At 38.0% G+C, this 12,500-nt stretch overlaps 3 protein-coding genes across 7 annotated transcripts in view; 1 reads left to right on the forward strand and 2 right to left on the reverse strand.

Moving 5' to 3' along the window:
* The window catches only part of gys2 (glycogen synthase 2), a 24,482-nt gene extending 18,005 nt beyond the window's left edge, over positions 1-6,477 (forward strand). For both annotated transcript variants that reach the window (XM_053649760.1, XM_053649761.1), the window contains exons 13-16: positions 1,164-1,259; positions 1,725-1,888; positions 3,313-3,393; positions 5,999-6,477. In XM_053649760.1, coding sequence (XP_053505735.1) covers positions 1,164-1,259; positions 1,725-1,888; positions 3,313-3,393; positions 5,999-6,238 — 581 coding nt within the window. In that variant the 3' untranslated portion in view covers positions 6,239-6,477. The remainder of the gene's footprint in view (positions 1-1,163; positions 1,260-1,724; positions 1,889-3,312; positions 3,394-5,998) is intronic.
* Positions 6,478-6,647: 170 nt separating this feature from the next.
* Positions 6,648-9,394, reverse strand: spx (spexin hormone). 4 transcript variants are annotated; one of them, XM_053649767.1, is made up of 7 exons: positions 9,377-9,394; positions 8,516-8,679; positions 7,507-7,587; positions 7,338-7,395; positions 7,182-7,244; positions 7,000-7,086; positions 6,648-6,883 (listed from the first exon to the last, which is right to left on the reverse strand). In XM_053649767.1, the coding sequence occupies exons 2-7, from the start codon at positions 8,519-8,521 to the stop codon at positions 6,825-6,827; spliced, it is 354 nt and encodes a 117-aa protein (XP_053505742.1). In that variant the 5' UTR covers positions 8,522-8,679; positions 9,377-9,394; the 3' UTR covers positions 6,648-6,824. The 4 variants fall into 4 exon arrangements, with proteins under 4 accessions (XP_053505742.1, XP_053505743.1, XP_053505741.1 ...); XM_053649768.1 differs by lacking the exon at positions 9,377-9,394 and adding an exon at positions 9,145-9,301 and having other exon boundaries at positions 8,516-8,597; XM_053649766.1 differs by lacking the exon at positions 9,377-9,394 and adding an exon at positions 9,145-9,301.
* Positions 9,395-11,816: 2,422 nt separating this feature from the next.
* The window catches only part of golt1ba (golgi transport 1Ba), a 7,122-nt gene continuing 6,438 nt past the window's right edge, over positions 11,817-12,500 (reverse strand). The window contains exon 5 of the mRNA XM_053649764.1: positions 11,817-12,500. This exon is cut by the window's right edge and continues 1,022 nt beyond it. The gene's annotated coding sequence lies outside the window, so the exon portion shown is untranslated.

The following is a 12,500-nucleotide window of genomic DNA, read 5'->3' on the forward strand; positions in this document are numbered from 1 at the left end:
AACCCAGATATAGAAATATCATCTGCCACAGGGGGTGTTACTAAGTACTGACGTAGTAGGGTGTCCAAACTTTTGCACACACCACGATTACTATTTTATGTTCTTCTATATATATATATATATCTATTTTAAAGTTCATCCATTATAAAGCAACTGAAGCATTACACACTGACACCCGCAGGGAAAGAAATAAAAAATTTTTTTTGTTGTTTTTTTTTTTTTAAATAGTTTGCTTCAAGCGTCAAAGAAATGTGTCGTTTGGTAAGGGGTGCACAAACTTTTGCATACAACTGTTTAACGATGACACCCCCCTCCCACCCCTCACCCGGTGTAACATGACGGATGTGCTATAGTCGGCCATTTCACACTACCGAGATGACTGGAAAAAAAAAAGAGTTGTCAGTTACAGGATGTGATGTCATGGCACAGACCAGACCAACCACAAACCAGAGACGGACACAGCCAGACGTTAGACCTGGATCGGTGCAAAAACTGAACACACGGTCGATAAATTAGAATATAAACTTTGTCTTAAATGTATTCCGCGTTAGGACGTCAGGATAAAAGGGACATGTAGATATTTCTTATAGATTTTTTTCAGTAAATATATTTCCAGTGAGGTTATTCACATGAAATTTTCCACAGACATCAGAATTAACTCAAGAAATCTGGAAATATAAAGAATTCACACCATTAAAGTCCATAAATAAAGTTCTTATATAAAAATATATAAGTATAAATCTATAATAATTATTAGAAATGGAATAAAATGTAAATATCTATTTATTCACATATGTATTTATTTATTTATTTATTTTGTTAGTTGGTTAGTTAGCCTACCAATTTAGTCGGTTAAAAGACGGTGGGGAAAAAAAATATATATATTCCTGAAAATATTCACTTAGAAGTTGTTTATTTATTTATTTATTTATTTTTGTTTCCAAGTAAGACTTTTTCACACTAAATGTAATCAAATCTGTGCAAAAAGACTCGATCGTGTTGGACCGAGCTGTCCTGGCCAGTATGGTTTCTTGGCGATGAAAGAATTTGACGATGTTTTATGGAAAAGGTGCGGTCTTGTAGAAATGATCTGTTTATTAAACATATTAGCAGAAGCACAGAATGTTGATCGTTTGCTAATAAATGCTAAATGTTTGCGTCAGGCGAGTGCACGGTGATGGGCATCCCGAGTGTGACGACTAACCTCTCCGGGTTCGGCTGCTTCATGGAGGAGCACATATCAGACCCGACTGCCTACGGTCAGTCACCTAACCCTACATTATGGACTGGTTTCAGTGGACATTATATAAGGAACAAAACACTTCACGTTGCGCTGTTAAAGGAAAATAATCAACGATGGTGTGGCGATAAAACCGAGTCACTGTCACCACCCTGAAGTTGATTGCATGACCTAAAAAGTGGGTTATATATTTTATACCACGGCAATTTGCCATTTAAATTTTTTTCTTTTTATTAAACACTACATCATAATTTTTTATCCATTTATAGTTACCGTGAGTACGAGTTATACTGTATATACTGTTAACACTTATAGCAGCTGTTCCCTCAGCTTCTCTTCTGTCTGTGTTTAAGTTAATAAGATTTCTTATAAACGTAGCTCGTCACGTTACTGAGAAAGTGTAAACTCTTCTGTCCTGAAGACGTCGTAAAAAGTTACGGCTTTACAGCGTTAGAGTAAAACGCAGTGCCTCTTCTCCACACAGGAATTTATATCGTGGACCGACGTTTCTGCTCAGCAGACGAGTCGTGTAATCAGCTCACTCAGTTCATGTTCACGTTCTGCCAGCAGTCACGACGGCAGCGTATCATCCAGCGCAACCGCACAGAACGCCTGTCAGACCTGCTGGACTGGAGATACCTCGGCCGGGTGAGGAGACACAGAGGACGTGTTCCTCTAGCTGTGTAATGTACTCAAATATATATATATACATACACACAGTACTGTGCAAAAGTCTTAGGCACCATATTTATTTTACGAATTCTGTATTTCCAAACGTTACTGGCAGAAAAACAGCCCAAAACATTAAAGGTCCACCTCCATATTTAACCGTGGGCATGAGGTACTTTTCCATATGGCTACCTCTCTGTGTGCACCAAATCCACCTCTGGTGTTTATTACCAAAAAGCTGTATTCTGGTTTCATCTGACCATAGAACCCGATCCCATTTGAAGTTCCAGTAGTGTCTGGCACACTGAAGACACTCGAGTTTGTTTTTGGATGAGAGTAGAGGCTTTTTTCTTGAAACCCTTCCAAACATCTTGCGGTGATGTAGGTGACTTCAGATTGTAGTTTTGGAGACTTTCTGACCCCAAGACGCAACTAACTTCTGCAGTTCTCCAGCTGTGATCCTTGGAGATTTTTTATCCACTCGAACCGTCCTCTTCACAGTGCGTTGAGACGATATAGACACACGTCCAATTCCAGGTCGATTCATAACATTTCCAGTTGTCTGGAACTTCTTAATTATTGCCCTGATGGTGGAAATGGGCATTTTCAGTGCTTGTGCAGTTTTCTTATAGACACGCCCCATTGTGTGAAGCTCAACAACCTTTTGCCGCACATCACAGATATATTCCTCACTCTTACCCATTGTTATGAATGACTAAGGGAATTTGGCGTATGTGTTACCTCATATTTATACCCCTGTGAAACAGGAAGTCATGGTTGAACAATTTCCTGATCCTAGTCACTCAGGTGTAGTAAAATAAATGTAAAATATCAATGGGAATATACTTCAAATATATTTTTCTCATATGAATTCATAGGGGTGCCATTTAACAAATATATATTATTTTGGATAAATCTGTGTTGTGTTTGTAATTGTTTGATATGAACGAGAGCAGAGAATTTTTGTGAATTTTTTAAACAAAAGATCAAAACATTAAACAATAAAGACAATTTTTCACAGCCATTTCTTTGCTCATATTTACCAAGGGTGCCAATATCAGTGGAGGGCACTGGATACTCTTACACTATTACTACTATATAATTTTTATTATTTATGAATTACTGACTAAGAATTATTCAATTATAATTAATTAAATAGCGTTGTTTCTTTCTTTCTTTCATTATGTCAGTCAGTCCATTAGTTCAGTTTTGTGTATAAATTTAATTGTAGCCATTTTTTGCAGACGTTTCATATAAAATCGCGATTTCGTGACGTTATCTATGTTTTGTTTTGAGATTTTTTTTCAGATTCATGGACCTGAAGTTTCTTCTACATTAACCTCTGGAGATGCCAGTGTATTTATTTGAGCCGAAACAGTTCTCTGTGTGTCTCTGTGTTTCAGTTCTACATGCACGCCAGGCACCTGGCCCTCAGCAGAGCTTTTCCCGAGCTATATAAACTGGACACGCTCGCACCTCCACCGGTGAGCTGCACATCCACATCCACATCCCTCACACAATCACATCTCTGTTTCCTGTACATCATTTAAACATTTCTGATATCAGAGTGGCATCAGACTCCTCTTTGAAAGTATTTTCTACCTCAGTCCTGACTGAACTATCCATAATGCTCCTGTAGGTGAGGTAAGTGTGTGCTGGTTCAGGTAACAATGTACTGGTGAAGAGATATCCAGGTTTTTTTTTATTGCTTCTTGATATGGTTCTACCTGGAACCCTTTCTGATCGGAAAACACTTTGTTGACGCGTTATTCTGTATGACAGAGAAACCCAAGAACCCTAAGATACTATCTGTAAAGTTTGCTAGAACTTCTGTAGGATGCTGAGAACCCTCGAGGAGCCACTTTTCTGAGCATGTACACAATATTATATGCGTTTGATCAAAACTGATTTTATTAGACTAAACAAAAAAAGCACACTTCATGGGCTCTTAATGGGTACAGTTGTGCCCAAAAGTTTGCACACCCCTTGCAGAATCTGCAAAATAAGACGGATCATAAAAATCATGTTCACGAGTCCTTTGTTTGTCCTGAGCAGTTAAACTGCCCACTGTGCTTCAGAAAAATCCTCCAGGTCCTGCACATTCTTTACTTTTCCATCATCTCGTACGCGACTATTACAAAAGGTGCAAACGTTCACTGATGCTCAAAAAGGTGACACGATACATTAAGAGCCAGGGGCGTGTAAACTTTTGAACAAGATGATCGTTGTAAATTGTTATTTTGTTTAAAGATCTTTTTTTTTTCTCCATTTACTCCCGCACTTCAGACGCTAAATAAAATAGTTACATGTCTCCCAGAAGACAGAATGCTAACAATTAACACCTGTTCAAAAGTTTACACCCCCCTGGCTCTTAACGTATCGTGTTGCCTTCTTGAGCATCAGTGAGCGTTTGCACCTTGTGTAATAGTCGTGTACGAGTCCCTCAGTCGTCCTCCGTGTGAAAAGGTGGATCTCACCATCATATAGCCGCTGCTGGAAAGAGCTCAAATGTGCAGATGCTGGAAAAGTAAAGAACGTGCAGGACCTGGAGGATTTTTCTGAAGAACAGTGGGCAGTTTAACTGCTCAGGACAAACAAGGGTCTCGTGAACGACTCTCACAAAACATAAACACATCATGTCGTGGATCATCCAGGTAACGACACACGGGATTAATAATCAAGGGTGTGTAAACTTTTGAACTGGTTCATTTGTGTAAACTCAGCTATAATCTTGTCTTGTGGACTATAATGTAAACATCTCATGTGAGATAGTTTATTCAGGACGGGACTAAATAAACAACAACATGGGATTTTTATGATCCGTCTTATTTTGTTAACAGTATTAAGATTCAGGAGATTCTGCAAGGGGTGTGCAAACTTTTGGGTACAACTGTACTTTGAACAGTCACAGATCCGGAACTTCCTAAAATAATGGTGGCAGAAAAGCTTTGTTTTCTAAAGAACCTGTTATCTGATGATGAAGAACGTCACTACAGATGTGATCCTCTATGTGTAAGGATTTATATGCTGGTGAAGGATGTAAAGGATCATGGCCCAAAAAGTTCTTTACAGAACAAAAGTTCTACGTCGTCTCGCTAAAGAACCTTCTCTGTCACTTGTTTTTTTTATTTTTTTTTATTTTTAAAGATAAGATCCTTTAAACTATTTAAAGGATAGAACTATTTAAATTTTACTCTTCCTACAGAAGTTCTACGCTTAACAAAATTTACATCTGGGATTTACGGCTCGTCTACTTGGAACCCTTTCTGATCGGGTTCTACGTTGGACATTTGAAGGTTCCGCTTGAACCAAAACAAAAAAAATTGAAACCTTTCAGGTTCTAGATCGAATGTTTTTAGTGTACGAGACACTAGCTGAAAAATAAATAAATAAATAACCGGAATAACTTCGTCGGAGTGCTGAAACGATGATCATGGGAGTTGAATTGTTGTTGTTGTTTTTTTTTAAAGGGGTTCGTACTTGGATCCATCTCTGAAAGAGAAAGCCTGTGTTGTTGGGCTCTACACAGAACCTGAAGGTTTAAAAGACGCTCTAAACCTTTGTTTTTTGTTTTTCTTTCTAAAGGTGTACGTTCATATAAATGAATTGTCTTAATTCACTCTTTTTATTTCCAATACACTTTATCTATAGCTCAAGGCACTGCAGCGAATGAATATTTAAAGGTGCGGTAGTCAATTTTTTTTTTTTAAAGGTGCAATAGGTGACTTGTGCAAATATAGAGAACATGATCAAATGAAAATAAAAAACGTTTTAGATCAGAAGTGTATCAAGCGGCTGAGGAAAACCTGATCGGAAAACTGACTCCCGGTCTGGAATACCTGTCTGTGTTTGGATTTACTATACGGGCCATTGTATATCTTGGGGGGGGGGGGGGGCGGAGCCTCGGGAATATGGGTGGGAATGGGGGCTTTAAATGAACTGGTTGTGTAACATTTGGCTGTGAAGGGACGTATCAGTGTTCTCGGAGTTGGAAAAAGCAGACATTTTGTCTGTAATGTACTGTACATGAGAAATTGTGAGATTATCGTGTGATGATGACACATCTGTGGTTTGTGAATGTCTTCCCAGACTCAAGGATTCCGTTACCCCCGTCCCCCGTCGGTCCCGCCCTCTCCCTCAGCCTCCCTCCACTCCACCCCACATCACAGCGACGCCGAGGACGAGGACGAGGACGAGGACGAAGACGCCGCCGAGCCCTACGATGAAGAAGAGGAGGCCGAGAGGGACAGAGTGAACATCAAGTCGCCCTTCAGTCTAGGAGCCGTACCGAAGGGTAAGAAGAAGCAACCGGGAGAATACGGGAATTAGAGATGCCACGCCCACACCACACAAAACCCCGCCCACTTTCACACCTTGCCCCACCCACTTCTTTAGCTCAACATTCCGGAAGTATGAAGCATGTTGATGTCACGAAGAAATGGCATTTCTGATTGTGGACACCACGACCACAATAAGTTGAGTGCAAAAGTTTGTGCCCCCCCCCGCTTTTTTTTTTGTATTAAAGGAGGATGTTTTACAATTTCCCCATTAAAACGTGTGTGTCTCCATGCGGTAAACAAGACTACAATCCGAAATCACTTGCTTTTCCTGAAACGTTTCGCGATCAATCTCGTCATCCGCTTTGCGGCAGCGGCGTTGAAATCCACAGTGAAAGGCTGTCATGTTATTTTCACAAGGAACAACAAAACTCGCCTTAAACATGACGGAGCCCGACGGATGCTGTGGATGCGAATCCAGTTTTATTAAACACCACAAACACACAGGAAGTTCAAAATCTGTGCGTCGTACATGAAATATCCATTACATACGAGTTTACCTTAAACAAGACGGAAATACAGCGAGAACAGAAATGAATAAAACTGTACAGTTCAGTTTATATAACGCAGGACCTTTCTCAGAAGTAGTCTCTTTTCCAAACCGGGGCGTCTTGCAAGAATAATCCGTTATCCATTCCTGAAATGGGAAATAAATAAACAAATAAACAAACAAACAAATAAATAAAGTGTTGGGTTTTATCATCGCGTGCCTGACGAGCTTATTATACTATAGAAAATAACAGAGACAACGACCTTCGTCTTTGGCTTGCTGGAGGAAGTTGAGGAGGACGGTGGCCGCCTTGGAGACACTCAGATTCTCCGTGTTTTCATTCTGCGTTTCTGAGAACAGCAAAATAATCCTAATAATTACGATAAAGCCAGGATTTATAAATACTGTCAGAAAACGTGTCGAGGGTCAGAATGACGACCCGTACCTAAGTGGAGCGTGTCGAAGACGTCACCCTCGTTTCTGTCCACCGACACGAAGCGCCGTCCTTCTGCAAAGAACAAGACGTTCACCGAGACGTTAAAGAGTCCAGAGCGTAAGTCTGCTGATTGATCTGAGGAAACGGATCAGAAGTTGTACATACGTGTGCCTTTGAGGTACAGCATGGCCTGAGGAGTCCAGTTACGCCGCTGGAATCTGCCCTGAAATGAAATAAAGATTTATAGAAAATATCATGAACATTTCAGTGCAAGGGATTTGAAATGATAACGTTAAGATTCGTGTGTGTGTGTGTGTGTGTGTGTGTGTGTTACCTTCGGAGCACTGCATGCCTGAGAGACAAGTGAGGACAGCAAGAGGAACACCAGCGCATAAGCTGCGAACATCTTCACACTCTGACACACACACACACACACACACAGAGTCTGGTTAGGTTTTTTTTTTTTTTTTTTTTTTTAATGAATTAGTTTTTTTTACTCTCTGAATCACTCTCATAACTACATTTATTTCCCACTAATGAATGTAATTATTATTTTTTTAAAAATGCACATTTATAATTTACAAACAATAAACAAACAAATAAGTCAATAAAGGACAGGACTCTGTCTGTAATCGTGCGCAAAGACGAAAGATAAGATCCCATAACAAGTAACAAAATAATGACTAAATAATTACAAATATTTATTCAATGATACGACTACCGATAATCATTACATAATTAGAACGGTCGGTTAAAAGCTGTGACTTTCTATTTTTTACATAACAAAGAAACAAAAGATCTAATTTCCTCATAATTACATACAAATATACAAACAAACAAACAAACAAATAAATAAATGGAGGATTCCCTCGATATTCACCTACAATATAAAGATCTAATTCAATAATAAATAACAGGATTCTTGATTAAATAGCACTAATAATAATAATAATAATAATAATAATAATAATAATAATAATAATAATAAAAGGATTCTATCTGTAATCATGTGCAAAGATAAAGATAAAGAAAAGATTACAAAAATAAATCTCATCAAACAGAAATTACCCGATCAACCAACTGTTTACTAAATAGGGCTCATACTAATAAATTAGATATATTTAAAGGTGCGAAATTAAATAAATAAAAACTATCACGTGCAAGAAAAAGATAAGAATGAAAAATAAATAATATTATAATAGTTAATTAATAGGATGTTTTACTAAATACTACTACTACTACTAATAAGACAGTAGAAAGTAGAGTTCCTCTGTCTATGCTAGGCAACACACACACACACACACACACACACACACACACACACACACAGGTGAGTCTCTTACCTTCATATCTCTGCCGGGAGCTCCTCAGTGTGTTGGAGAGAGAGAGAGGAGTGTGGATAAAGTCGCTCCTAAAAAATCACTCCTATTTATAATAAGAGCATGGAGGGTGGAGGAAGTCTCACACACACACACACACACACACCGCTGTGGTTAATGAGCAGCATCTATGACGATAGGTCAAGAAACATTGATTAACACGTGGGAAGGGCTTGTACACTTTTAGCAATAAACAAACAAACAAACAAACAAATAAACACACACACACACACACACACACACACACACACACACACACCCCCTGCGGTACAGTTTACAGTTACATTTAAAAAGAACATTTTCTGATACCTGACCCTCAGAGACGATGTAATAAACTATTCATTATGACGTCACATAATTATATAAGAATTCTCAAACACATTACATTAACGCCGTATACATCATACATTTCTAAAGCGCTTATTAAATAACTCGGTGGCAACACACCGTTTATAACACTTATAGAAATATAATCTAGTGAAATATCATTCATCTGCTACATTAGCAGTGCACGTCATACGTTGATAAATGAGTTATTAAACAGCACTCCATGGTGACGTAATAAGCTGTTTCTGAAGGTGATATAAACACACCGTTTAGACGTTTTATCTGTTAACACCTCGTACGAGATGGCTATAAGCGCTCATATGAACTATGAACACGTCCAGATCATGTTATAAAAGCATTCATAACGTATTATACACGATATTTATTACGCATTCTGAACTATTATTAACACGAGCGCTCACGACGCACAGTATTACAACACCGTTACCAAGGAAACCAAGCGCGCGGTATTGATATAATGTTACAAACACCGCGTACAGTGAATTCCATGCATTATAAACCAAAAATTATAATGCCTTTTTAAAAATAATAAATAAATAAATAAATAAATAAATAAATAATTAGAGCAACGCTTATAACGCCTTATGTCATGAATAGCTGATATATTTATAAACAGCTTATTACATAGCGCTTCTGACGCTCAGCACACGGCGATGACGGAACGCACAATATTCTGAAACATTATATCCGTCTGATGTTTTAGAAATATTTATTGTAATACAGAAACTTCAGTAGAGGATAGATTTCATAAAAGACAGATTTGTGATCCTCAGTACTCAGTGATGATGATGATGATGATGATGATGGAATAAGATTTTTAGAAATATCATGTAAATATACACGGTTGATATTTTTTTATATTTTAGATCTGTTCATCTCGAGAAGTAAGTTCATATTATATATTAGAAGGGATTTATATTATACGAGGCTTTTACAAAGCAGCAGATGAATTAGTGACACGTCTGTAGAAATATGAATGTGTTTACGACGTGATCGGTGAAGCGTCTCTCTCTCTCTCTCTCTCTCTCTCTCTCTCTCTGTCTGTCTCACACACTTTTCTTTTGAATGGCCGTTTGATGAAAGGGTTTCCCCACTCGCCCGGGATTGATGACGTTCTCCTCTGGACACTGTATTGAGCGTCTCTGTGACCCGAGGTGATTAACGACGCTACACCACTTCCTCTTACCTTTTTTAGCCAGCATCAATCATGTTAATAACTGCCCTTGCTCACTTTATCAATCTCCCCTTTCACACGTAGATTTTATTTCAAACCTAGAATGATGGATTATAAGTGGGGGGGGGGGGGGGGAACCTGTATCTCCATTTTACAGTGTGAAAACGGTGAATGATTAGATATGCTTCGTACAGGTTGCCTGAGATTACAGCATCTGCTGTAGTGCATCCATACATCTTCTATACCGCTTTATCCTTTTCAGGGTCACGGGGAACCTGGAGTCTATCCCAGGGAGTATCGGGGTACTCCCGGGGTACACCCTGGGCAGGGTGCCAATCCATACACACTCACACACCCATTCATACGGACACGCCAATCATGTATGTTTTTGGACTGGGGGAGGAAACCGGAATACCCAGAGGAAACCCCCGCAAACGGGGGAGAACATGCAAACTCCACACACACAGGGCCACGGTGGGAATCGAACCCCCGACCGTGGACGTGTGAGGCGAACGTGCTAACCACTAAGTCACCGTGTGCCTGTTGTAGTACAGTGGATTGTTAAATATGGGGCGTAGAGATATTCAGATATTCAGGGTCCTGCGCCCCTACCCCCGGTGAATATGGAGCGCTGACCGTACTGTTTGTTTTTCTTTCTCTGAGGAATGGTTTTTCGATTGAACTGAATATTTAGTCCTCGGCACAAAGCTTTACATTTGGTGTAAAAACCCAACAGCACGAGAACGCCGTCTGTACTGTGAAGCGTGGTGGTGGAAGCATCGCGCTCAAACTTATCCTCGGTCTCGTTGTAGATTCTCCGACTAATCCAGAATTTTGAGCCTGACCTCCGGTGTACGAACTCCTCCACGGCAGGACTCGAGCTTGTGGCGTATTCTTCCCAATTTAAAAAAAAATAAATCATCCTTTTAATGTCGCTTCAACGTGTGGGATATTTTTAATCACCATCATGCATTATGAGCATATTTACTTCTAATAAATCATAAAAGCTTTAAAAATTTAAAAAACAATAAAAAAGTTACCCTGACTGCACCCTGATGGAATTCTAGTCTGATTTGCATACTGCTCTCATTTTCAGAATTTTGGTAGTAAATATTTTTACGGTGATGAAAGTTTAAAACGCTTCTCAAGTCTTCCTAATGAATATTATCCGACTTTCGTCCAAGTCTAAAGGCTCGTTAAAGAGCGCCTTCTAAAACTCATCAAATGGGGTCTCGTTTAATGAAAATCATTTATCGTCGCTCATTAAAATAAAAATCGAATTCATCCTAAATGGTGCGATTTAAAAAACGTTTAAAAAAAAATAAAAAATAAATAAAATAATAAAAATAGAACGGTCCGGATTTTACCGAGAATTCAAATACTTACGCCACAATACAGGAATAACGACAGTATACAGAGCCCTTCAAAATCACGGACACCCGTAAAATACAAATAAAAAGCCTTAAACCTTAAAGAAAATTTGTAAAAAAAAAAAAAAATAAAATAAAATAAATAAAGTTTAAAAGAAAATGAACAGAATTGTTACTTCTACCAATAAACAATAGCAGTATTTTTTTTTTAATGGAAAAAAAAAAAAAAACCCAAAAAGGGTTAACATCTTAAACATGTTTAAAATAAATGAAAAAGGAAATATGAGAAAGAATATATATATATATATATATATATATATATATATATATATATATATATATATATATATGATTTTTTTTTGGGGGGGAGGGGGGGTTTGGGAGAGCTATATGTCAAGGAAAAAATAAAAAATGAAACTTTTTAAATAAATGAAGTATAAGAAAAAAAAAAAGAAACACTGTAGCTGACTTCCTGGTTTTTTTTTTGTTTTGTTTTTTGTGCTGTGTATATGTATATATAAATAAAACTATGCACTGTGAGGTGTGTCATTAAGTAACTGATTGATTAATTGATTAATTAATCAACCCTCTACTGCATGAATTATTACATTTGCGTCAAAAAATGTTTTTATGGATTTTTATTACTTGAATTAGTTAAAAAAAAAAAAGTTTTACATTGGGTTAGTTGGTAAATTGTTGCCATATGGCGACAGTGTGCGAGAGTGGAAAGGATCATGTAGTCAAAAATAACACAAAACCCATGAGATTACTCCCATGACTGCATTTCCCAGATTATAATCTGCAGAGTTGTTTAGTCACCTAGTAAACATGCAAAAGTTCTATCTTTTAGAAAGGATTTAAAGATGTAAAAAAAAAAAATATATGCGGCTGGATTTACGCACTCAGAATACATCCAAAAACTACATCCGGGCATGTTTTAGGTGAAGCATCGTATTCATTTGTTCTCTCACTCTTTCTATTTTTAGAAAATAAGGTGCAACTGCAAAACGTCTGAAATTCCTACAGTAAATATAGTGAATGATACCACGAGAGAAGC

The sequence above is a fragment of the Ictalurus furcatus genome, chromosome 19, assembly GCF_023375685.1.
Source record: "Ictalurus furcatus strain D&B chromosome 19, Billie_1.0, whole genome shotgun sequence".
Classification (NCBI taxonomy): domain Eukaryota; kingdom Metazoa; phylum Chordata; class Actinopteri; order Siluriformes; family Ictaluridae; genus Ictalurus; species Ictalurus furcatus.

What these genes read in the sequence shown, in the direction of transcription:
- spx (XM_053649767.1), bottom strand. An exon ending in AGGCATGCAGTGCTCCGAAG is followed by an intron (nt 7,396 to 7,506) that starts GTAACACACACA and finishes ATTTCATTTCAG; the next exon opens with GGCAGATTCCAGCGGCGTAA. An exon ending in CTTCGACACGCTCCACTTAG is followed by an intron (nt 7,087 to 7,181) that starts GTACGGGTCGTC and finishes TGCTGTTCTCAG; the next exon opens with AAACGCAGAATGAAAACACG.